Source organism: Mustelus asterias, chromosome 5 (assembly GCF_964213995.1).
Source record: "Mustelus asterias chromosome 5, sMusAst1.hap1.1, whole genome shotgun sequence".
Lineage (NCBI taxonomy): Eukaryota > Metazoa > Chordata > Chondrichthyes > Carcharhiniformes > Triakidae > Mustelus > Mustelus asterias.
In genome coordinates this window covers 72,856,670-72,882,905 of record NC_135805.1, presented here as the reverse complement: position 1 = coordinate 72,882,905, position 26,236 = coordinate 72,856,670, and the positions used below count along the sequence as shown (strand labels likewise).

Below are 26,236 nucleotides of genomic sequence, written 5' to 3'. Positions count from 1 at the left end.
TCAACTGCTCTCCACAAATACTGCCTGGCTCACTGAATATTTCCACCATTTTCTGTTTGGATTTCAGATTTCCAGCATCCATCATATTTTGCTCCTGTTTTAAAAAAAAAAAGTTTCTTGTCATGTTAGTATCTTTTCATTTCATATGAAGGCAAACCGTGACAGTGTCAAGTCAGCTTATTCTGATTGTCAAGTAACTTCACACCACTTAAAATAGCAGAATCTCTGTGGCTGGGTAGTATAACCCCCTGGAACAGCCACTGGAATTGGAAAGGGTGCCAGTACAATTTAAAATCACCCTCCCAGATATCATCCCTAACAGCTCTGGGCTATGCTTCAATTTTAAAAAGGAGGTTGGGGGTAAACTGATGGCCTCCAATTAGCAGTTTATTAAGCTCCTTCAGGTGGAGAGGACGGAATTTTCAATTGGGAAAGTCATGCACAGCTGTTGGGTTAAGTGTGGGCAGAAGTGAAAGTTTTGTTGCGGTGCAAAGTTTCTGGATCGAATGCATACCTCTCATTTAGCTGCCTGGCTATTGTGCGCATTGAAGCTGCAGGCAGTTTGAGGACCTGCTTGCTCTTATCTTGTTGCAAGGCAATGATAGACCCCATAATGATTGCCATCAGACCTTGCTGCTCGCCCTCTGCAGGTAGATTCCGTTCCCAGTTGTGCTCGGTGTTACCGAGTGGGCATCGAACTTGCTTTCAGCACATTTACATTTCAGGGTCAGGACTCGGAAATTGTCTGGACGTCAGGTTCCTGACCCATTTCTGAAAATCCAGCCCTATGTCTCTGTGTACTTTGTGTATAGTTTTATTTATTTTTTTATAAAATCGGGCTTATTGGAACATAAAGTTTCATGATGGTTCCAAAATTACATTAAAGCAAAATATAGCGTTGAAATACGATTGTTGATTTCAGCCCAATTTTATGATCCTTGGGCCTCTCAGCCAGATAGATACAGAGTGGGCTGAAAGTATTCTTTTCCATCACCTGTTTTGTTTACCTGTGGAAAAAGCAGCCTGCAGCTTTTAGCAGGTTTCTTCACTTGAAAAGCTTTCAGCATTTGAAAACATGCTGCTATAAAATGTTCTCAAGGATTTAAAGTTGCATCAAACTATAGGGCACTTTATCAGAAGAGGCTCATAAAATGAGCACTTTATAGTTTCTTACTGTTTAATGAAGTTTTCAATTCATACCATCTCATTTAGCTAATTATTTTAATACAGAGAACATATCAGCACACATTTTGATCATCCCTTTTTAATTTTAATGCTTTGGATTTTCATAGGCAAATTTTAAAAAATTGCTTCTGTTGCCTCTTTCCACCAAAGCGTACCATTCAAAGAGAAGGAAAGGAGAAAGCGCAGAATGTGGTATTACAGTCATAGCTAGGGTGTAGAGAAAGATCAACTTAATGTGAGGTAGGTCCATTCAGAAGTCTGATGACAGCTGGGAAGAAGCTGTTTTTGAGTTGGTTGGCACGTGACCTCAGAGCTTTGTATCTTTTTCCCGATGGAAGAAAGTGGAAGAAAATATGTCTGAGGTGCGTGGGGTCCTTGATTATGCTGGCTGCTTTTCTGAGGCAGTGGGAAGTGCAGACTGGTGGCTGAGATTGATCATTTGTTAGGCATTTCCAGCTTCATTTGTATCTGTCTGACGTTGGTTTTCTCCATGTCTGGATTGCAAACTTCGGCCGAATGCAGCAAGTATGAAATCTTGTTATAATTTAGCTCTTTTTTAGCTTTAGAATTTCTGAATGATAGTGAGCCAAAATATGTGGTAAGTTATGAGGGCGTGTTCTGTCAACCTGACTTGTAGAGGAGGTCCAATCAAAGTGTTTAACATTGTAAAAAGATTCAATAGGGTAACTATTTCTTCTGCTGGGGAATCCAGAACAGGAAACACAGTGGGATTTAATGCCCTCCCCCTCACCCCCCAACCCCGGGGCATGTTCTCTGGTAGTGGAGGCAGCTTGCCATTGGCCGCTGGTGGGATCTTCTTGTTCCACCAATGTCTATGTGTAGCTCATCCATCCCACTGCCGGGGAACCCGTTGCATGGGGTTGTATTTGATAGGTCGGAAAATCCCATCCATAAGCGTAAAATTGTAACTAGGCCATGCAAGAGTGAAATTAGAAAGTATTTCTTCACATAGAGATAGCGCAAATCTGGAACTCATTCTCCAAATAGAATGTGGATGCTAAGTCAGTTGAAGCTTTCAGGAATTCCACAAGCAGATTAGAGATGAGGTGAATGCCAAATCTTCCGACTGTGGCAATAGGAGGCCTGAGCAATTTCAATTCCCAGGTCTCATCCACATTCCACCAGTTCTCGTTGTGAGGCCTAAAGTTGTGGGCTTTTCTGGCCCAAGCTCCTCTTTTTGCTGTGTTCACCTAGCAGGTCTCTCCACACAACTGCACCCATTAAACTTGCTGGGAGTTATTGTTAGACACGATAATATCAGACCAATGGGAGCAGTTGATGATGCTGATCCCCAAGTTAAACGTTTAGCACGAAGTTCAAAAATGTAATAGACTTTGTCCTTGAGATGAGATAATAATCTGAGGCCCTATCTGCATGTTCAGGATGATGTTGAAAATGTTGAATAGTTGGAACTGTTTAAAGAAGAACAGTGGAGTTCTCCTAGTGAATTAGCCTCCCTTACCCAACATTGTCAGAATAGATTGACTCATCACTTAATTCATTGCTGCAGGATCTTGCTGTGTGCAAAGTGATTACTGTATTTGCCACATAACATAGCAGTCAGCATTTCAGAGCACCTAATTGTCTGTGAAGAGCTCTGGGCTGTTTTTGGCAGATTTGATGAAGTGCTATTTAAGCTTAGGTCATAACTTAATATTTGGATTATGTGGTGCTAATCAAAATTGAGTAGAGTTGCAAATCATATTACCAAAAATGAACTTATAAATTCTGCTAATACTAATTTTGGCTAGGGATAAGATCATAAAAATAAAGGTACAAAGATTAATTCCATTATAAAAAGAAAAGAGAATATGAGAGTAGAAGCAAGAGACACAAAGAAAGCTTGTAAATATTTCTATATGTGTAAATAGGAGTATAGTCCTTTTTATTCTTTCATGGGGTGTGGGCATCGCTGGCAAAGCAGCATTTGTCACCCATCCTGAATCACCCTTGAATTGAGTGGCTTGTTAGGCCATTTCAGACGGCAGAGTCAACAACATTGCTGTGGGTCTGGAGTCATATAGAAGCCAGACTAGGTAAGGTTGGCAGATTTCATTCTAGAAAGGACATCAGTGAACCAAATGGGTTTTTTACGACAACTGATGGTGGTTTCATGGCCACAATTACTGAGACTCTGCTTCAATTCCAGAATTATTAATTAAATTTCACCAACTGTCATGGTGTCCCCAAGCATCCACTTGGGCCTCTGGGTTACTTGTCCAGCAACTACGACTTTCTCTCAAAAGAAATGCAAGTAGATGTGGGCTCATTAGGGGCTGATAGATACAATTGTGATGTGAAATAAGGGATTGATCGAGTTGCAAAATACTTTGATTCTGCAACCTGACAATACAATGTATAACTTTAAGTTTAATTTATATTTGTGTGTTAAAGGTGGAATGTGGTTCCAGTTCCATTTAGGATTTTTATGAGCTTGGTGCCAGGATGTCTGGAGGACCTCTCAGCAAAAGGGTCAGGTTCTCTGGATTTATTTGTACCAATACATTTTTAACAAGGTTTACAATTCTTGAAGTGAAAGGGTGGGTTACAAACGGATTGGTAGTTAGTGATTTTGGGGGGGGGAAAAAAAAAAAAAATCAAGGTTTAAAAAGAAAACTGTGCTGTTGCCTAGAGACAGGGTTCCAGTGAGACTGAGAAATCGAAAAAGTTCAGTATGTGTCAGAGTGAAGACAAGGAGTTCTAAGCTTTCTGAAAAATACTGCTTGGCTGCTGGGGGAATAAGTTTAGGGAACTCGCGTGTTTGCTCTGCAGTTTAAGTAATAGTTTAGAATGCAGCTTTTGATGTCTGAGGGACAGATGTGAATTTTGGAATTCTTTACACAGGTTGCCATGACTGCTCAGTCACTGAGTACATTTAGGACAGAGATCAATATATTTTTGAGTATCAAGGCAATGAAAGGATATGGGGATATTAAAGTTAAGATGGAAGATCAGCCACAATCTTGTGTAATAGTTAAGGAAGTTTAAAGGGCCAAATGGCTTACTGCAGCTCCTATTTCTTGTGTTCTTTTGTTCTGAATCATGTTTTCTCGAATGAGAGAAATGCCACCTATAACCAATTTCTTTTTCACCAACTAATTGAAAACCATACCATTTCTACTTGAAACTTACATTTACCAAACTAAACTACCAGACTGCTATTATGAGTTTACTTTGAGATATCAAAAATATTATATTTCCATAATAGAAATATTATTAAAGAGAACATTTCAAAGTTGCTCAATTCTAATGGTTTTTGAAGTTCAACTTGCAAATGGCAATGACTTTACTGGAAGTTAATGTCCAATTTTTTCACTGAATTCTTAATTTGAATATCCATAAGATGTAACTTGTAGTCTTCCCACGTTGGGCCTAATTTTAACTCTGTCCGAGTGAATAGGTTTGAAATGAGTTGAAATTGTTTGTTTCCAAATTAATTGGTCAAAATCTTTGCAAAGCTAGTCTTTTTTTTAAACTTTATTATGCCTGCTTTCAGAAGGTTATGCTTTACTTATTTGAGTCTTTAATCCTCTTCTCAACCATTTCTTTAATGGTTTTCTTCAGAATTTGCTGGTACATCTCAGGTAATTGATGTACACTTTCATGAACACTGATGAGAAAATAACCATGCTTTGTCTGGATGTTCATTATCTTATCTACTTTCTTAAAAGTTCTGACATTTACAAACATGATTCTTATTTTGCGAATTCTTAGTTTTCTTTTACTCAGGAGGGAATAATGGGAGTAGAAAGTTCCATGAACATTCCCATCCATCTTGTGCAAAACACAATTTGCAACCATCTTCAGCCAGGAATGACTAACAAATGATCCATCTCAGCTTCCTCTCAAGTTTCTCAGAATTAGAGATGCCAGTCTCTTAATTTGATGCCAATTCATTTCACTCCATATGTCATCAAGAAATGACTGCATCACATAAAAGGCTGAAGGCCCCAACAACATCTTGGCTGTAGTACTAAAAATGTGTGCTCGAGATCTAGCTGTGCCCCTAACTAAGCTACTCCAGTACAGCTGCAACACTGGCATCTGCCTGACAAAGTAAAACATTGACTGGCCATGTCTTGTTAACTTAAACTGGACAAATCCAATTTGGGCAATTACCATCCCATTTGTCTACTCTCAATCATCAGTGAAGTGGTAGAAGGTGTCATTGATTGTGTTAAGAGGCACTTAGTCAGGAATAACCTGCTCATTAATACTTAGATTGGATTCTGCCAGGACTGATCAGCTCCAAACCTTGTTACAGACTTGATCCAAACATGGACAAAATACATTCAATTTCAGAGGTGCAATCAGAGACTCCAATTTTGACATCAAAGTAACATTTAACCCATCTGACTGAGGCTGACATCAAAGGCTCTTGTGAAATTAAAGTCAATGGAAATCAGGAGGGAATCTTTCCATTGGTTGGTGATATACTTCGCAAAAAGGACAAGCGTATATTTGTTGCTGAAGAGGGGCAAGTAACATTCCTGCCACACAAGTGCCAGAAAATGATTATCTCCAACAAGAGAGCATCTTTATTTCCTTGACATTCAATTGCATCACCATTGTTCAATCTCCCAGCATCAATTTCTTGGGGGTTTCCATTGACTAGAAATGTAACTGGTGCATTCCCTTCTGCTATGTGTTTCTGCCTGGCCGAGTGCTACTATGCAGTGCTACCCCAGTGCAGCATGGGTAGTGGAAGGCTGCGGGCCTTTAGTTGGGGATACAGCTGTTATAAAAGAGCGTGAACTGGCTCCCCTCTATTCAACCCTCTCAGCTGGCCACAACAAAACAAATATATCCTTTTTACGATGATGTGCCTTTTCCAAATCAGAAGGTATTACTATTTAAGCTGTGAGCAATAAGGAACAATATTTGGTTTGACCTAAAAAGAGGGCAATAAGGAACAAATCAAACAAAGTTTTCTTGAGTCAAGAAAGGGCACATTTATTAGCCACTGGTCTCCACATTAAGGATAGCAGCAAGCTAAGCTTGCGTGACTTCAGTCGAGCTTCCACTGCAACACTCAGACATTATGTGGCATGGAAGCTAGGACATCAGCCATTGCATCATGGATGTGTCTGTAATTGTCCCTGAGGAGTTGGTCACCATGTCCATGCTGGAAAGGCTGGGTTTCAAACTCTGTGCAAGGCACTTTTCCCCCCGAATCTTAGTCATTTGCAGCCGAACCCATGTGTAACATCGTCTTTTGGTGAGTTGGCACCTGTGTTAATCTTTCTTCCTCTGACTGCCCCTCATGTCTAGTGTCTCACCACATGCTGATTCCACACACACTAAAGTAGTTTCAGTGTCAGTATCTGAACTGGTGGCTCCAAGAGTCAAAGCAAGCAACAGTGTTTCCTCATCACCAGATTTTTATTCCACTACAAATTCTTGCTTCTGCACTTCTATTGGATCAAGTTGCAGTAGCTGGATATCTGAAAAATAAAAGCACCAGGTTGAGTGTATTGAGAGGCAAGGAGGGAGGAATGCAGAGATGTGCGCTTAGACTATCTGCAGCTTGTAAGGAAAAACAGCTTGTGGAATGAGGGGAAAGTAGGATGTGAAAAGGAGGATTAGATACAAGTATACTATAATCTCCAATGGTTTAAATCCTATGGCAGACTGTGGACTCCAACACCGCCACTCCAGTGATGGGGAGTACTATTTCTTCCATGTGGGGTGAGGGCATGGAGCTTGCCTGTTTCCTGAAGGTTTGCTCCTGCTGTCTTCAGTTGTGCACCATCTTGTTCTGAGAGAGATAGGGATTGTACCAATGAGTATGGTGCAATGTCTTGGGTTATGCAACTGTCATGGTTGAAAAGCTGAGTGTGAAGGTGAAGTGAATCTGAGGCATGAAACATGGCTGATAGAAAATTTTAGTAGGTGAATTAAGCGATTGTGGTGAATAGAACAGTGCTTCACTTGTTTAAAAACAAGCTCTCTACTGAGCTTTGTCATGGCAAGCGGTTACCAAAAGGACAGAGGGACACCCTCCAAAGCCTGAAAAAAATGCAACACCCCCCCACTGATTTGTGAGAACCTATTGCTTTAAGACTGTTCAAACTGGAGAAGAAGCATCTGCGAATGTGTCAGCTATTTTGAATGTCCCGGACGGGCGCAGGTAAAGGTCAAGCGTAAACATGTGAGCAGAAGAGGTGTACCAAAATCCGAGCATCCAATCCATCCACCTCAAATCCTACCAGAGTATGTGGATCCAGCGTTGGACATTTTAGTCACCGAGGACCCACAAGCCTGGAGTGGAAGAAAGTCATCTTTGGTCCTCAAGAAGGCGGCAGCTTCACTTGTAAGCACATTTGAGTATGAATTTACTGACCTTAATCATTCATGTATGCTCAATAAACTTCTTCTTGCACTGCAACCAGGTCCTGGGGGCTACCTTGCCTGCATTGAATCAGCTGTATGGTGGTCAATGGCTTTGCAAAATTTGTCTAGAAAACCTCTCTCTCCATCCAGCAAAGTGTCAAATCCTGCAAGAAAGAATCTTGGAGAATTCCACTTGCCCTGTTTCTGCCTTTAGTTATTCTTGCAGCTCAGACTTTTATCCAGCCACTTCAAGCATCTTCTGCAGCTAGAATGTGCAGGCTGCCTTTAAGTGGTACAGCTAACTTAGTGATCTTGGACAATTCTGGGGCCCTGCTGAGGCAGCATCCTTTAAATCAACAAGCATCATGAAAAGTGGCTGTTGCGTGCATTGGAAGGACAAGTGCAGGTTAATTACAAATTTTGATCCTTGTGCTTGTTATGGGGGATTTCCAGTTTTGCTCTCAAAATGTTATTAATAACTGAGTCGTACACTTATACAGTATACTTAATAGAAAAGCAATCATGTCAATGATCCTCAAAAACTATTAAGTTATACCCCCTCGCTTTCAGGGCTTTCCACATAACTCAATCTTTTCTTATGTTCTTATTTCATATATTGTACATTTTAACCGGTTTTACCCAAACCTATTTTACACATGTTACTGGTACCAATTGCTTGATTTGAATGCTTTATATCATCACAACATTGTTCAATGTAAAAACTAATTATGGTAATTAGGTATATTGAAGCATTGCACAATACTCATCATTGTCACAGGAGTGTTAATGTGCTTCTTTAGTATAATGGAGACGTTGAGTTGGATTTACGCAATAATGTAAATAGCCTTTCAAAATGTTTCTGAAAATTCTGATTGCAATCTCATCAGTTTCTTCACTTTTGTTTAATGGAATGCATCTTTTCATTCCTGCAGTCACGCCAGCTCCAGAACTAGCCAAATCTCCAGAAAAGAAACCTCCAGCTAAGAAACCTACTGGACTAGTTGTTCATGGTAAGTTAATGTTTTTGTTATGACTGGCAGGTATTCACAAATTGATAATGGTTTTTGATGATCTTTACACCGGTTTTACTAATGATAGCACTCATTTTGTAAGGATCATACTTTTAAGTTCAAATGAGGTCTATCAGTGCAAAATCATAGTGATTCATCAGTAGGTACTTTGGTATAATGCATTTAGAATGAATTACAATGGAAACTTTGAATAAAAGAAAGAGAATACAGATTTATGAATGGTGTGGTTTCAAGTTTAAAATAAGTTGGTGCAGACTCAATGGGCTGAAGGGCCTTTTCTGCACTGTATGCCTCTGAGCACAATATTATTGTTTTCACATTGTGCAGCTGGAATTCATCCAGTCTGTGGGAAAATGTTTGATTTGCCCCTGGACTCACCCCTCAGATACTGAAGCAGTCCATGTCCACATGCAGCAAGACCTCGACAATATCCAAGCTTAGACTGACAAGTGGCAAGTAACATTCACCTCACACAAGTGCCAGTCAATCACCAAGTCCAACAAGAGAGAATCTAACCATCATCCTTTGTCATTCAGTGGTGTAATCATTGCTGAATCTCCAATAATCAACATCCTGGGAGTTACCATTGACCAGAAACAGAACTGGATTGGCCATATAAATACTGTGCCTACCTGAGCAGATCAAAAGCTAGGAATCCTGCAGCAAGTAACTCACCTCCTGACTCCCCAAAGCCTGCCACCATCTACAAGGCACAAATCAGGAATGTAATGGGATACTCCCGACTTGCCTGGATGAGTGCAGCTCCAACAACACTTTTGGAGACGGTAAGTCTTCAGAAGCAGAAATCCCTTTATTTACAAACTCTAACAACAATACACAGAGTGCTATCAGGTAACAGTCTACCTCCAGGGGTGTCAGAGGAACTGATACTCTCTGTTAAGTACAAGGCAAGCAATTCCTGATTGGCCCACCAATTGCATCCTTAACCAGGGATTTCTTTTCACACCAATCAAGTAGCTCTTTCGGCACCAATCAAGTAAACGAACTCAAATTAACTTAGGGACAAAGTAAAAGGGGCGGCTCCCCAAAAGGAAGGGGGGAACAGCCCGAACCAAAATCAAAGTCGAAAGGAAACTTAAAACGTCAAACCAAAAGGTGATTATCGGGGTCGATAATACACCCCAGCCCCATCCTTAACCAGGGATTTCTTTTGATAGCTCTTTCGGCACCAATCAAGTAAACGAACTCAAATTAACTTAGGGACAAAGTAAAAGGGGCGGCTCCCCAAAAGGAAGGGGGGAACAGCCCGAACCAAAATCAAAGTCGAAAGGAAACTTAAAACGTCAAACCAAAAGGTGATTATCGGGGTCGATAATACACCCCAGCCCCATCCTTAACCAGGGATTTCTTTTGATACTAACCAAGTAAACAAACTCAAATTAACTTAGGCACAAATTAAAAGGGGCAGCTCCCCAAAAGGAAGGGGGAACAGCCCGAACCAAAAACAAAGTCGAAAGGAAACTTAAAACATCAAACCAAAAGGTGATTATCAGGGTCGATAATACACCCCAGCCCCATCCTTAACCAGGGAGTTCATACTCCAATAGGTCAACCTCAATGGCCTGATTGAAGTCACTACAGAGACTCAGAACTGCATTTTACTGTGTTCACCAGTGGGAAAGAAGTGGGGTACTCTGTGCATCATGCATGCAACCCCCCACTCAAAGTTAGTACTATTTTTCTCTCCTTCCCTTTGAAAAGCATTTTTACAGAAACGGTCTGACTGTCCACGCCAACAATATAGTAAAGTAAAGTTTATTTATTAGTCACAAGTTAGGCTTACATTAACGATGCAATCAAGTTACTGTAAAATTCCCCTAGCCGCCACACTCTGGCGCCTGTTTGGGTCAATGCACCTAACCAGCACATCTTTCAGACTGTGGGAGGAAACTGGAGCACCCGGAGGAAACCCACGCAGACACGGGAGGAACGTGCAAACTCCACACAGACAGTGACCCAAGCCAGGAATTGAACCCGGGTCCTCCCTGGCACTGTGAGGCAGCAGTGATAACCACTATGCCACCCCATTCAGAAACCATTCCATAAGTCAGTTAGCATATTAGAAAAGAACAGGCAAGTTGATATTTCACATGTAAAAATTACCAATAAACAAAAAAATTATTATTTTGCCAGTTCTAATAAAAGATCTACAGTTGAAACATAAGCCACCTGTTCCTTCTCCATATTTATTGATTAATTTCAGATTTCCAGTGTTTACTGCTTTTGTGAAACAAGGACATTGATTGTAGTATGAGATTATATTTAGCATTTATATAGACTGCATGCTTTCAGGTCTGGTGTCTGTGTCTTAGCTGCTTATCTAGCTTGGAAACGTGCTGTTTAACTCTGGTGACACAGTTTAGAAGGTGGAGTGGCAAGTTTCCATGGTGATCATTTAGTTCTGAGAATCAGCTATGAGATAGCATGGATTGTGAATAATATTAAGAGGACTATTTTCAATCTTTATATGGGTATTACAGAGTACACTTCATTTTTGAGCTGAAAATTATGTTTCCTTTTAATATGCCTGTGATAAGAAATCATGTGTTGAGAATGAAAACACTTTTTTTTCATAACCGATAAACAACCGAAAGTCAGGAAACCCAACTGCAGATGCTTTGATTCAAATCGGCTGAGCAATCACAGTTAAGATTATAAAATGGACTTTGGCATCGAGAAATATTGTAATTTACAAACTGCATTCAGTATTTTTGCATCATTTCTCTTGTCTGCTATCTTTAATTTTATGATTTCTGTTTATTGTTAGAGAAATTACAAAGAAGATTTTTCCAAGAAATTGTAATGCATTAGCAATAGGTTGTTCATCCATCAATTCAGTACTTCCCAAACTCTTTCCCTGTGTGACCCCATTTTAACAACTCAGACTTGGAGTGACCCCGAGTTGTTTTGGCGCGGGGGTGGGGTTGTGAGGGGGAAGTTGGGGGGGGGGGGAGAGCAGGATAGTAACCATCATTATTTTATTAATAAGGTGCCCGCAGCATTATAGCCTCCACTACTGTATATGAAAAAACAGCTGCATTATTATCTTCACTACTGTAATTAAAGAGCATTACTTTCTTTCCCAAACCATTGCTGTGAGCGGGGGCTCAAGAGAGGGTCAGTGAGAAGGAGGAAGTGAGTAAGAGGAGCTGCGGGCAGGAGAGCTGGGGAGTGAAGCGAAGAGCAGGGATGGTTGGGAAAGGAAGCAAAGAGTTGGGATGGTCGAACAGGTAAGCAAAGAGCTGAGATGATTGAGCAGGGTAGCGAAGAGTGGGAGAGAATCTCAGGAAGTGGGAGTGACCACTCCAAAGTAGCATCGATTGGAGCTTGCATGAAACCAGCACAAAAGGTTGCTGAAAGGAAACCAAAAGTCCTGACACTAAGTGGCTATACTGGCCCTCCATGAACGATACTGAAGCAGAACAATGCTGAACAAGCCAACTTAGAACATGAATTTACTTGCGTAGGTTGCTCTGACTGTTCAGCCACCGATTAGAAGCACTGACTACTTGCCAGTGAAGAGTTTACAGGTTTAGACATACAGAGGCTACTTTCTGGCCCAATTCTTCAATTACATCATGTACTCTCTCCCCCCCCCCCCCCCCCCCCCCCACTTACTGTCCCTCCAAGCGGGATTCCTATTGAGGCTGCAAGACAGGAAAAGCACATTATGGGACATCAGAGCCAGTCCCATGATGGAACCTGTTGTAGGTAAATAATACCTCTGAGACTAGTCGTGAGTCAAAGTACAGTGGTTTATTTTCACAAGCTTGTGGGAGAAGTCCGATTCCTAACATGGTCTCCAGACTTCTCGTCGAATACAGGTTAAGAGCAAATATTTATACATATATTTTCGCCCCTGGTCATGTCCGCATTTTCTCACGATTATTGCTGCCTTGGCGGTTCTGTCCTTCGCGTAGTCCGTGTAATCGTAGCCATCTCAAGGCTGTCTGTTCTGTTGCCTCTATGTGACACCTGTGGTTCGTTTATCCAGCATACAAGATTATAAGTTTGCACAAACAAGTTAACTGAAATACAGAGGCCTATATAACAATTTATATCGGTAAGGATGAGATAGTATATAATGAATATATATGAATCTATTATTATATGATCGCAGAAAGCATACATGTAAGCTCCACCGTGTTAAACAGAAGTACATAATATAAAAGAACACAAAATGGAGACTAGCCACATGGGTTAGCCACATTCCTGAACACAACTAGCTGGGAAAATCATAAGCTTGTGTACAACAGCAAGGACAGCTGCTTCTCTTATCTGTTTTTGGATACACGAAAACAAGTTCTACAGACACGAAAACAAGTTCTACAATGCTTTTTACAAATCTCTAAGCATTACAAAGTTCATTAACCCGTTCCCTTCTTCATTCCCCCCTTTTGGTCGGGGCTGGGCCCAAGCATGGCCCCATGACCAATTTAGAACCAAATGTCACCAGCATATGGGCCCTTCTCTTTTGTCGGGAGGTCTGCCCCTTCTGCCTGTACACTTGCACCCGGCATAATCCGTGCTGTTACTGTTTTACAACAGGTGTTCAATAATGCTATACAAACACAGCAAGCAATTACAATTACAATTAATACAATCAATCCATGTATCCGGAATGAACCCCACTACCCGAACCATTGCTCCAGCCATCCCGGAGGGCTATAATTATGATATTGGTTCCCCTCATCCTGTATTGTTTTCGTCACGTGTTTAATATGATGTGCCAAGCGAGTTATATTCTCCGATGCATCTGGAATATACGTACAGCATTTGGAGCCAACTATAGCACATGTTCCTCCTTGGGAGGCTAGCACATAATCGAGTGCCAATCGGTCCTATAAAGGAGTGGTCTGAATAGCTACAACCTCTGCTGATATCTTAGATATGGCCGTGCTCACCTCTTCGAACCCATCTCTAGTCTCATTTGTAATTTTCTCTCGGGTCGAGGCCATCCATATAAGTTCTTGTGCTGGCTTTGCCGTCCCATAAGGTGGATAGGCTATCATGAAGAACCGTTCTGTCTCACTAATGGCTCGCTTGGCCTTAAGCAGGTGTATCTCGGGGTGGTCCCGTAAGTCAGTGTAATGGTGAATATAGGGCACCACTTATGCCAAATAACATGATCCTGCCCAATTCCAGGGCAGCCAAGGGTAGGCATTGTTTCCACAGACAAAATAGGTACCATTATATGCAGTCATCCTGCTTACATAAGCAGAGGAGAGGCTAACCGGGACAGTGGCTGTGGGGCACTGGATTGTGACCTGTTGTACCATGGCCCAAGCGTCATTAGTGACATTAATCTGCTGTATACAGTAGCTATGGCCAACAGGTATGGTTCCATTTTTTATCAGGCAGATCGATCCCCTTTGTTGATTTTTCACAACGAAGTAGGGTGGGGAATCTGATCTGTTATAGCTGGGTTGGTAATGTTTCTTAATAGTCGATAAAGTGCACACCCGCCCCCTAGCCTTAAAACAACATCACTGTTGCTGATATTAAACGTACCCTGCATGGTGGTACCCGATGGGGTTTTGAATGTCAGTTCCCTTGTCCCTCCCTGGGTTCCATTCTGATTTAAATTCCATTCTATCATTTCCGGAGCTGATAAAGGGATGGGGAATAAAGGATTTCCTCCCTTTCCGCCGTGCATGGGAATATGTGAACAGACCCAGCACTTGCTCAGATTCGATTGTGATGCATACAGATAAGACCTATACACAAAGGTGTTCATACAATAGACAGAGTCATTGTTACAGAGCTGTCCACAATGCTTCATCCCTAAATCCTCATCATTCCATCTATATTTTCCCACTATGGCTAACAGGGCCAGGGTCGTGAGAAGCACTATGAGAAGCATCCTATCACTTACTAATAATCCGCACGACCGTTATACTATGGTTCAAAGGCTATATCGCCCACGCGCAACTTCCCGCGGTTATATTTCTGTTCATCACAAGTGCAAGTAAACTGTCCCTTATTAACCCAACAATGTTGACGGACACACTGTGTCTGTATGCAGGAATCATTCTTGGGCACCAAGGCATAGGCACATCCCCATCCCTGCCCTGTAAAACAAAGCGGATAGCTTGCATTATCTGAACAAGCTTTTCCTCCCACCTGTTGGAACCCCCTGCACACAGGATCTGTGGGGTTTACAAGTTCCACACATCTCCCCTGTATACCTCTTTTATATCTGCCAATTTGTCCTTTACAGGGTGCATCTGATATATCTACTGTATATAAGTCATGAGGGGTCCACCCAGGGGTGGCTACAAATAGAGCTTCTACCGATTGTGCTAACGGGTAACATACAGTTCGATTCCCGTGTAAATGTATGTGAGCTTTGTAAAACAGATTATCCTCCAATCCAGTTAAATTTGCAGTCGCAACAACGCAAAGTAGTACAGTTACATACGCAATTACACACATAATTGCAATGGTCAAATATCAAACCTAACACCATAATTTATATAATCTTCAAAAGTTATATCTATCAACCCGCAAGCGCCAGTTGTTCTTGCTTGCAGTCTTTGCCTGTGTTGAGGAAAGCAGCTCTGTTAGTTCATCAATTCTGTCATTCGTGTCCAATGTCTCCATATACCTTTCCCTCTTATGTCTATGCAGGCACAGGTGTCTCCACTTCATATGGCCCATTCCATTTTGGTGCAAACCCTGGTTTGTCAGGTAGGGTTTCACTAGGATGCGACTTCCCGCTGTTGGGACACCAGGGAGCATTTCAAGCTCTCTCTCTGCGTCTTTTATTTCCTAATTGTCTTTTACCAATTTGCACATCCCTTTGAGTTAGGTGCTTAGTTCCAAAGCATATCCTGATTTTATCAGGATATTTTAGTGAACCTACATCGGTCCCACTTTTTATGATGCTTTCTGGTAATTGCATCGCCCGTCCTGTCATTACTTCATAAGGGGTTAATCCGGTTGTCCGGTTTGTGGTAGCCTTTAATCTCATTAGTATAGTGGGCACACTAGTATATTAGTATAGTCCACATTTTTCCCGATGTTTGTTTGCATGGCTTTAGCTAGTGCATTATACATTTAATTACCTATCCCCCTTCCATAGAAAGCTTAGTGTGAATCAAATAACACATTGCACTGGGCACTGGCTTTTTGGCTGCAGCTGGACATTCATTCATTTGTATATAATTCTATCAAAAGACATCGCTTTCCCCATTAAAATCACATGCCATACAGCTCCGATCTTTATATGATGTACTCTTACATTATCTCTCATTTGATCATTTGTTTGCGTGCAAGCGCCGCATTACAGTACTTCACAAAATGCCACTACCCTACCTACAAAGAAGTGCATTCAAATGCCGAGCACCAACATTTAGCTTGGAATAAATAGCCTTTTCTCCGACAGAATTATGTTTTTATCAATACACCATATATATTATATAAAATTGGTTAAGGCTTTTCAGGATTTGATTTTATCCTCGGGTCTATATGGCAGTGCTTATACTGTATAATAATCGAGCAGCAGTTGTATCATGCTGCTTTACACATCATAACTGTGATATCCAAACCCTTTTAATTTAAGCCGTTTCCATTTTTAAACTGAGCTCCGGATCAAAAACCCCCACACTCTAGGAAAATAACAGGTGCCAAATCAAAGTCAAAGTAGGTACAATACATACTAGTTAATTGATTAGAAACATTTTGGTTTGATTCTTAACTGGCTAGGTTTTAAGCTTTGCAGTGTTTTTATATTTGGCAAACCTTGAACAGTAGATGGCACATGAAATTCCAATGGCAGTACATAATTTTAACCAGTTACAGAATACTAAACTATCAGACATTTGTAAATCACTATATTCTGTGGACCTTAATACTCATTCTAACTGGGCAATTTGCATTGGTGTTGGTCTCCAGAAGCTAGCACTGGAGTCAGGTTTTCCTTTGGATGGGTTAGTCAGAACTATCATCAATGTTAGATGATGTAATTTGTTGCATGTTAACAAAACAACATAATACAAGCCTTGAATTTCATATTGGTCCAAATGTTATTTAGAAATAGTAAAAGGACTGATGGCCAGTTGATGGCAACACAAGTTCCAACAATTAATGGTGTTACAAAGTTTAGCAATGTTTGACAACAAATGCAGATTAAAAATACTTAATGACAACATCCTTATCTGCATTGACAACTGAGGTTTTAATTGATTAATCTCCTGCTAAAACTTGGAGTAATCAGAACTACGATTCATTTCGCTAACTTGATATACTTTAAACGGACTCATAGACAGTATATTTACCTCATTCTTTTGTTCCTGCTTTTCTACTTCTCCACAAAATTACTTATTTTCTTCTCCCAACTTCTCAACTAACTCTCTTTTTTATAATTTTGACTTCAAGACAAAGGAAAGAGCACTTGGTTTCTTCCAAGGTTTAAATCTTTTCTTAACATTAAAACATTAAAGAAAGTAAACCATTCAAAGAGAATACAGAACATTGATTAAGACGGTCGCTTTTATTCTTCTTTCTTCCAAACTGTAATTAAACTCAAAACAAAAGTAAATTCAAGAAATCTTATCACTTTAATCTTTAACAGTTATAACACTTCCCCAGCCCCTCGAGGCTAAACTAAGGTGCAAAGCACTGCATCCACTGCCTGTAACAAACACTCCAAAAGAACAAACAGGCTTCAACAGCTCCTGCTCTCAATTGCACTATCGTAAAATTTCAACTGGGGGAAAGTAATTTATTAAACTCGCACACAGAGAAGCAATTCACTTTAATCTGCTATACCCTATTCCACCACATGAGGCTCTCGATCGCACAATTACATCCTCTCGCTCTCTCTCTGCCATACAGAGTCAGTGCCTGCTTGTTTCTTTTAACCCTTTGGTCTATCACGCTTCAGACCAACCAATTTAACCTGATTTGAGTCCCTTCTGTCTTTGCAGCGGCACTGGCGCTGGTGTCTGTTATATTCATCGGGGCAATGATGGCTACCTTAGATTTCTGGTGATTATCTACAGAGCGGTGCACTGGGTTGATTCCACCAATCCTCCCCCTCCTGTTCATCCGTATCGGTGTTTTGGAACAACATTGGCAAGCCAGATACCTCTGGTTTTTTATCTTTCCTTTGTTTGGCTTGCCATTCTAATCCTTTTTCTCGGTCTCGTCTTTCTTTTACAGTCTCTCGTGTTCTGCTCTATCTCTTTTGTCCTTCTCATACTCCTCACATTCCCACTTCAACATTACCCAAATTTTAGGGTTTCCCTCATTATCACATACACTGATCCCTCTTCTATGTGCAGTATCCCCCTCTTAACTGTTTTGTTGTGGTAATTCTGCTCCAGTAAGTAGGAGCATTCCCTAATACCCTCCGAATCTCTGCTTTAAACTGGGTGAAGGGTGCCTGTTGGGCATCTATCTCCGATGTTAGGGCGACTACATGTGTCCACCATCCCCCACTATAATCCTGTGCTGGAGGAGCGGCGGGTCCACCTGCTACCTGCCTCCACTTATCCGCTGAACAGGCTGCCCTGACCAGCTGGTGTACGTCTCTCAGGTGTAATTGGTGTCCTACCCAGATTGTATCTAATTCTTCCCAGAATTTAGTGTTTGCGCTTCTAGGTTGTAATTTACCCAGGGAAGCCATTATTTGCTGTCTCTCACCGAGAGTGAAGGGTTTATAATTTGCCTTTGGCTGCGCATCTGTTCTCCCTCGGGTTACTGGCGCAAAGTTGTGTTCTAGTGCTTCCCACTCCTCTGGAGGAGCGGTTGGTCCTGTTGTGTGGACTCATAAGGAGGTAGAGGAACAATTTCCCCTCTCCATTGCTTTTCTTCTAACACATGGTTTTGTTTCTCCAGTTCCCTAACTCTGGATTCTACCTCTCTAATCTTTTCTTTATCTTCACTCCACCTATTAGTAGAGGCGACTACTTGCTCAATTAGTCCAGCTAACTGATGTATTAACAATACTTCTATCTTCTTTGTGTCTTGTTTCTCTTTTCTAATTTCAACCATTTCCGTTGTTGGTCTGGCGGGTGGGATGAGTCCCACCCCACTTTTTATCATCTGTTTAATGAGTTTCTCCCTCTTAGTCATATATTTGTTTATCAGGGATCCTGGTCCCCACTGACTTTGTGATCCCGCCATAACACAGATAAGTTTATACTCACCACCTGGAGTCTTTTATTCTCCATTCTCGCTCTCCCCTCCTAGGTCGCTCTTATCAGAGTCCAGCAACACCGGGCAGGGGTTTGATCAGAACCCCCTGGTGTCCTGCTTATACTATTAAGCCGGCTTTTACATGAAGGCTTTTCCTTCTACTTTGGCGATCACTCAGACAGTCTCTTTCCCACTCACGTCTGAACACAGACTCAACACCCATTTCAATTTCCTGACCATCGCGTGGAAGAGTTCCCCTCTTAACAACTGGTCTAAGGCTACGTGTTAGAGTCAATTGCCTCCTTGTCCGTATGTGCTCAGTTCAGACGTCTTTCACTCTCACACTCTCTCATCACAGATGATCACCTACTGGAGTTTGACCCACCTTATTAAGTTCGGTAGTCTATTCCGGTGTCCCGGTCGTGGCCATTCGACTGGACCTGTAAACAGATCCCGGGTTTCGGCACCAATTTGTTGTAGGTAAATAATACCTCTGAGACTAGTTGTGAGTCAAAGTACAGTAGTTTATTTTCACAAGCTTGTGGGAGAAGTCCGATTCCTAACACGGTCTCCAGACTTCTCGCCGAATACAGGTCAAGAGCAAATATTTATACATATATTTTCGCCCCCGGTCATGTCCGCATTTTCTCACGATTTTTGCTGCCTCGGCGGTTCTGTCCTTCGCGTAGTCCGTGTAATTGTAGCCATCTCAAGGCTGTCTGTTCTGTCGCCTCTATGTGGACACCTGTGGTTCGTTTATCCAGCATACAAGATTATAAGTTTGCACAAGCAAGTTAACTGAAATACAGGGGCCTATAATTTATATCAGTAAGGATAAAATAGTATATAATGAATATATATGAATCTATTATTATACGATCACAGAAAGCATACATGTAAGCTCCACCGTGTTAAACAGAAGTACATAATATAAAAGAACACAAAATGGAGACTAGCCACATGGGTTAGCCACATTCCTGAACACAACTAGCTGGGAAAATCATAAGCTTGTGTACAACAGCAAGGACAGCTGCTTCTCTTATCTGTTTTTGGATACACGAAAACAAGTTCTACAGACACGAAAACAAGTTCTACAATGCTTTTTACAAATCTCTAAGCATTACAAAGTTCATTAACCCGTTCCCTTCTTCATTCCCCCCTTTTGGTTGGGGCTGGGCCCAAGCATGGCACCATGACCAATTTAGAACCAAATGTCACCAGCATATGGGCCCTTCTCTTTTGTCGGGAGGTCTGCCCCTTCTGCCTGTACACTTGCACCCGGCATAATCCGCGCTGTTACTGTTTTACAACAGGTGTTCAATAATGCTATACAAACACAGCAAGCAATTACAATTACAATTTATTCAATCAATCCATGCATCAGGTATGAACCCCATGACCCGAACCATTGCCCCAGCCATCCTGGAGGGTTATAATTATGATATTGGTTCCCCTCGTCCTGTATTGTTTTCGCCACGTGTTTAATATGATGTGCCAAGCGAGTTATATTCTCCGATGCATCTGGAATATACTTACAGCATTCAGAGCCAACTATAGCGCATGTTCCTTCTCGGGAGGCTAGCACATAATCGAGTGCCAATTGGTTCTGTAAAGCAGTGGTCCGAATAGCTACAACCTCTGCTGATATCTGAGATATGGCCGTGCTCACCTCTTCGAACCCATCTCTCATCTCATTTGCAATTTTCTCTAGGATCGAGGTCATCCGTATAAGTTCCTGTGCTGCCTTTGCCGTCCCATAAAGTGGGTAGGCTATCATGAAGAACCATTCTGTCCCACTAATGGCTCACTTGGCCCTAAGCAGGTGTATCTCGGGGTGGTCCCGTAAGTCAGTGTTCCCTTCTTCAGAACCTCCTCTCCAAGCCATCATTATGATTTTGTACATTGTGACCCCAAAACTTTGTCCTGTGACCCCACTAGGACCTGCAACCCATTGTTTGCAAAGTCTGGCATTAATTGGTTAGTGATGCTTGTTGAATGCATATTGTATGTATGTTCTTGATATATATTCTCGATGAATTTATATGTTATACATGCCTTTGATGCTTTTGACACACTGTTCAATCGATCTGATTTTTTTTCTGGTGAAATCATTGGAAAATAACAACTTACATAGTTCCTTTAATGTAGTGGGGTTGGTAGAAGACTTTGGTCTTTCTGGTATGCAGAAAGTCCCATGTACTTATAGACTTGGGTGAATATGTCAACTATCTGTTTTAGTTATTCTTTGGAGTGAATACTAACTTCTGCATTGTCAGTTCTGGTACAGAAGCACTTGTTATCTTTGTTGCGGCTTTTAACTGGTTGAGGTCGATGAGCAGGTTTGCCATCAGTGCGTTAAGCTATTACCATACCTGGAGGGAGCCTGTCAGTAGCAAGTTGGAGCACAATGACAGGGCATTTGTTGGATGCCTTTTTTGACAGCAAAGAGACATGCGATGGAGCCCATATACTTCGGCAGGGTGATTGTCAGGATCAGAAGCTTTGTTGTTTTTCATCTGGTTGACAGCAGTTATCACTTCACTGAGCATTGGGTCAAATGTATCAAATCCAATATCTTCAATTGATATTCAAGTGTTGGAAAATTCACACCTCATATCTTGGAAGCTACCTATTCTCAAAAGCTGACATTGGATTCAACGATTGGCTTCTTCACCAATGTATTACCTTAACTTATAATAAATTGTGTACTTGAATTTTTGAGAATTGTGACATTAGACCCGATACACAGGCAGCAGTTCTCCCCATGCTTCTCCACAGTGCTGAAGCTCAGACAACTTTTAGACACCATATGAAGGCCCGAAAACTACATCATCAATACTGTCTTGGAAGGATCTTGCAAATCAAATGGGAGGACTAAATATAAACATGAGTGCCTTCCTCCAACACATGGACATGCCAAATATAGATCATGATGATCTCATCAGCTGAGATGGACAAGACATGTCAGAATGCCTACCTCCGATAGTGCTCTTTTTGGAGCTATGCCAGGGAGCCCATTTACGCACAGGCCATCGATCTCGATAGCTATCAATGACAATCTCAAAGCCTCAATGAAGATCTGTTCTATTAATATCAACACATGGAAAGCAGATGCCCAATCACGACCAAATTTATCATTAAAAATGGCAGCAAGTCATTCTGATCAACTAGAATGCCACTGAGAGAGATGGAAAGAGAGGGCAGCTACTTGAACCAAAAATCCATCACCACCTCTACTGGATTTGCACCTTTGTCCTCATTCCTGCAAAGCTAAGATGGAACTCACAAGCATTTGCGAAGCCACAGTCAATACAAACATTTCACGTCCATACAGCCATCCACAAGAAAGAATCATCCTTAACATGAGAGATTGCCGATATTGATATTAATATAATAAAACATCCCAGGAGTGTTATCAAACAAAATCTGACACCGAGCCAGAGAAAGAGATATTAAGACAGTTAACCACAGGATTAGTCAAAGAGGAAAATTTTATGGAGTTTCTTAAAGGAGAAGAGAGAGTTAGAGAGGCAAAGGGGCTTAATGAGGTAATTCCACATCTCGGGACTTTGGCAGCTTAAGGCCACCAGTGGTGGAACAATTAAAATCAGATGTACAAAAGGCCAGAACTCGAGGAATAAAAATATCTTGAAGGGTTGTAGGGCAGGAGGAGATTACAGAGATCAGGATGGATAACCCATGGACAATTTGAAAACAATGCCAAGTTGACAAACTGAAATGTTGTTGGACTGGGAGTTACTGTAGATCAGCAAGCACACAGGTGATAGGTGAAGGGGATTTGGTGCAAGTTCTGGATAGGCTCAAGCTTATGGATGATGTAAGGTGGGAAATTGATTGGTTAGCACTGGAACAGTTGAGTCTTGAAAGTAATAAAAGCATGGATAAGGTTTCAGCAACAGATGAACTGATGTGATGGAGACAGTTGATGTTATGGAGGTGTAAGTAGGCTTCCTTAAGAGGTCAGAAGCTCATCTCAATGTCAGATTAGATGCCAAGGCTGTGAACAGGTTGATGCAACTTCAGACAATGACCAAAAAGAGGGATAGAGTTAGATATGGATTTGGTGGGGTGGCAGGCAAGGAGTGCCCAAGAGATTATTGTGGGTGATTCCATCAACATCATGCCCTTGACAGAAACCTGTCTGACTGGGTGATAAAAGGAGGGATGACAACATAACAAAAAGGCCTTGAAGGGATAAATGATGAAGAAGAATGAAGGAAAAAAAGTGATGTGTTCCTGTCCTGAGCAGCAGCCAAAATGCTCGTGAATGGACATGGGAAAGCTCCAGTTTTGTCGTCATGGTTACGTAGCAAGGTTAGGATAAAATGTGAGTATATAGGATGAAGGGTTAAAAAGGTTATAAAGAGCACAAAATTTGTAGGTATGTAGCTTTTTGCAACAGGAACAACAGTTTATCAGACTTCTACAATACAGGACATATCATTTTGATTTTAAAAATACTTTAAAATTAAAATAGGAGAAAGGATATTGCATTTATTTGAGTAACTACCTCAAACTACACCAGGAAATGAATACTTTTGACTGGAAGATATGCTGCAGAATTATGAGGTCACCTGAAATACTTGTTGCATTAATGTATACATCTCCAGTAATGAATCACAGAATATAATAAATAGTCAGTAAATATTCTGACGACATAACTCAGTGATGGATGTTTGGAATGAATTATTGTTGATGAGTCATTTTTATTGGTACATTGCTGGGAAATACTAGTACATTTTATAATTTAATAAAGATAATGCAGTGTCAGTATGTCTGCTCAATTCTGTGAAAGCAAAGGATCCTACATCAAATGATCAAATCTGCCAATTTGCTGTGACTTGCACTGGATTTAGAGGGCCTCAAGATCAGTGCTATGGTATTTAGCTTTTATGGTACAATTAATCTCGAACATTGTTTTTCAAACACTGACTTATTTTATTGTGATGTTTTGCAGGGCTAAATGTTTTTGCGGCTGCTCTTTTCATAATTATTTCAAAGGCTAATTCATTAAATTAAGTGGGTGATCCAGCAGGAATAGGGACAGCGAGTTAAATAACTTTGTCGCTAGGAGCTTCAGTATGCAACTCATTGCTTTTTCATACGATACATTCAAGCTTCAAGTATTTCTACAAGTCATTCTGCTAAAGGTTTTTAAAATAAAAATGTACTGGGGCTATTCCTAGGTAATACTTCTCCATATTACTGGTAAGATGAAAACCCTGAGTTTATAAGACCATAAGACGTAGTAGCAGAATTAGGCCACTCGGCCCATCGAGTCTGCTCTGCCATTCAATCATGGCTGATATTTTTCTCATCCCTATTCTCCTGCCTTTTCCCCATAACCCCTGATCCCCTTATTAATCAAGAGCCTGTCTATCTCTGTCTTAAAGACACTCAATGACCTGGCCTCCACAGCCTTCTGCAGCAAAGAATTCCACAGATTCACCACTCTCTGGCTGAAGAAATTTCTCCTCATCTCTGTTTTAAAGTATCGTCCCTTTAGCCTGAGGTTGTGCCCTCTGGTTCTAGTTTTTTCTACGAGTGGAAACATCCTCTCCACATCCACTCTATCCAGGCCTCGCAGTATCCTGCAAGTTTCAATAAGATCCTCCTTCACCCTTCTAAACTCCAACGAGTACAGATCCAGAGTCCTCAACTGTTCCTCATACGACAAGCTCTTCATGCCAGGGATCATTCTTGTGAACCTCCTCTGGACCCTTTCCAAGGCCAGCACATCCTTCCTTAGATATGGGGCACAAAACTGCTCACAAAACTCCAAATGGGGTCTGACCAGAGCCTCATACAGCTTCAGAAGTGCATCCCTGCTCTTGTATTTTAGCCCTCTCGACATGAATGCTAACATTGCATTTGCCTTCCTAACTGCCAGCTGAATCTGCACATTAACCTTAAGTAAATCTTGAACAATGACTCCCAAGTCCCTTTGTGTTTTGATTTCCTAAGCATTTTCCCATTTAGAAAATAGTCTATGCCTCCAATCCTTCTTCCAAAGTGCATAACCTCACACTTTTCCACATTGTACACACGTTGTTTGTGAGGATTTGAGACACCACCCTTACCTCCAGTCACTGTGTCATGCAACTCAAAACAGAGAAGAAATGCGACAGTGGAATGTTGCATTGCTGACCAGAGTTGGTCTCTTTGCAAAAAAAAGAATTATGTTAATGATGTCCCATATTGAAATTCATATTACTTGAGTGAGCTATCCTTCCTGCAACCAATTTACAAGGATTAATTAGCAAATCAGTACCTTGGGTAGTTACATTTAATTATTTATCAGTTAAAATATTTAACACAACAATGCCCTTGCTTTAGTTATCTTGTCAATTTGTTAACTTGCCAATTTACTCAATGTAGGTTCAGTTGTTCACTTGTTTAGTCTTTGATTGTGCCTTGTATTGTATCAACTTTCCCATGTTGATTGTTCATCTCTTAGTTTACCTCATTGTACCATAGTCCATTTCTCTTTGTGAGTAAAATTAATTTCATTCTTAAGAAGTAGTGGCAGGAAGAGTTTAGGTTAATGTGTGGAATGCAACTTAATTAATATTAAAATGAACATTCAGGCATGTTTACTGCTGTATTAAAGATACTCATTCCAAAGAGAAAAGGCTAATGGAAGCTTGAACGAGTCTGATTTTTGTTTGCCAAGGCCTTGATAAAGGTCATTCATGGGAACTTGAGCAGCATTTCACAGTAGTGAAGGCAAATCAAAATTGAGTACTTTATACTGGGTCAGATTGGAGTAAATGGTCCCAAGTTCCTTACCCACATTGCACTGTGCCAGGCCTGACGGTGATTGAGTTGCATCGCTCATGTCAGTCCAATGGCCTAATTCCATCGTGAGTTCAGGTCCATTCCCCCGGAGGAATTTTCACCTTGAAACAGGTAAAATTTCAGGCACAACTACAGCATGTTCATTGGACTTGAAACCTTCTGGCTATTGTTTTCTGATGAGACAAAGATCCAGCGGAGACTGGAGGATAAAAACAAAACATTGTTTCAGGCATTTTATGTATCGGTGATAAACACTCGTACCTCTGTATTTAAAAGGTCTGAGTTCAAACCCACAGCAGAAATTTGAGCACATAATCTAGGCTGATAATGTGCGATGCTGAAGGAGTACCACACTGTTGATGGTGTTGTCTTTTGTGTCAGAACATAAATCTAGAACCTGGCTGATCTCTCAGGTAAATGTTAAAGGGCTCAGGGGCTCGTTTTGAAGAAGAGTAGGGGAGTACTCTGAGTGACCATCAATACATCTTCTGGTTCCTAATCCCATTATTTTGAGTATTGCTTAAAAAAGATACTTGTTGTTAAAACCTTTCATCTTGCACTCATCAGAACAATTTAGAAGAATGCCAAATATAAAGGGAACAACAGTTTATAGTTTGTGAGAAGAGAATGCTGATTGGTTGGCAAGTGGTCTCTGATGAGTAGAGGTGTTGCCATAGAAAATG

General features: G+C 41.1%; 1 protein-coding gene across 50 annotated transcripts in view; it reads left to right on the top strand.

The window, feature by feature from the left end:
- Positions 1 to 26,236, top strand: part of trdn (triadin) — a 452,817-nt gene that overhangs the window by 138,522 nt on the left and 288,059 nt on the right. For 35 of the 50 annotated variants that reach the window (XM_078212798.1, XM_078212806.1, XM_078212755.1 and 32 more), the window contains 2 exons: positions 8,472 to 8,549; positions 15,222 to 15,281. In XM_078212798.1, coding sequence (XP_078068924.1) covers positions 8,472 to 8,549; positions 15,222 to 15,281 — 138 coding nt within the window. The remainder of the gene's footprint in view (positions 1 to 8,471; positions 8,550 to 15,221; positions 15,282 to 26,236) is intronic. The other 15 variants (XM_078212805.1, XM_078212795.1, XM_078212797.1 and 12 more) reach the window with 1 other exon arrangement.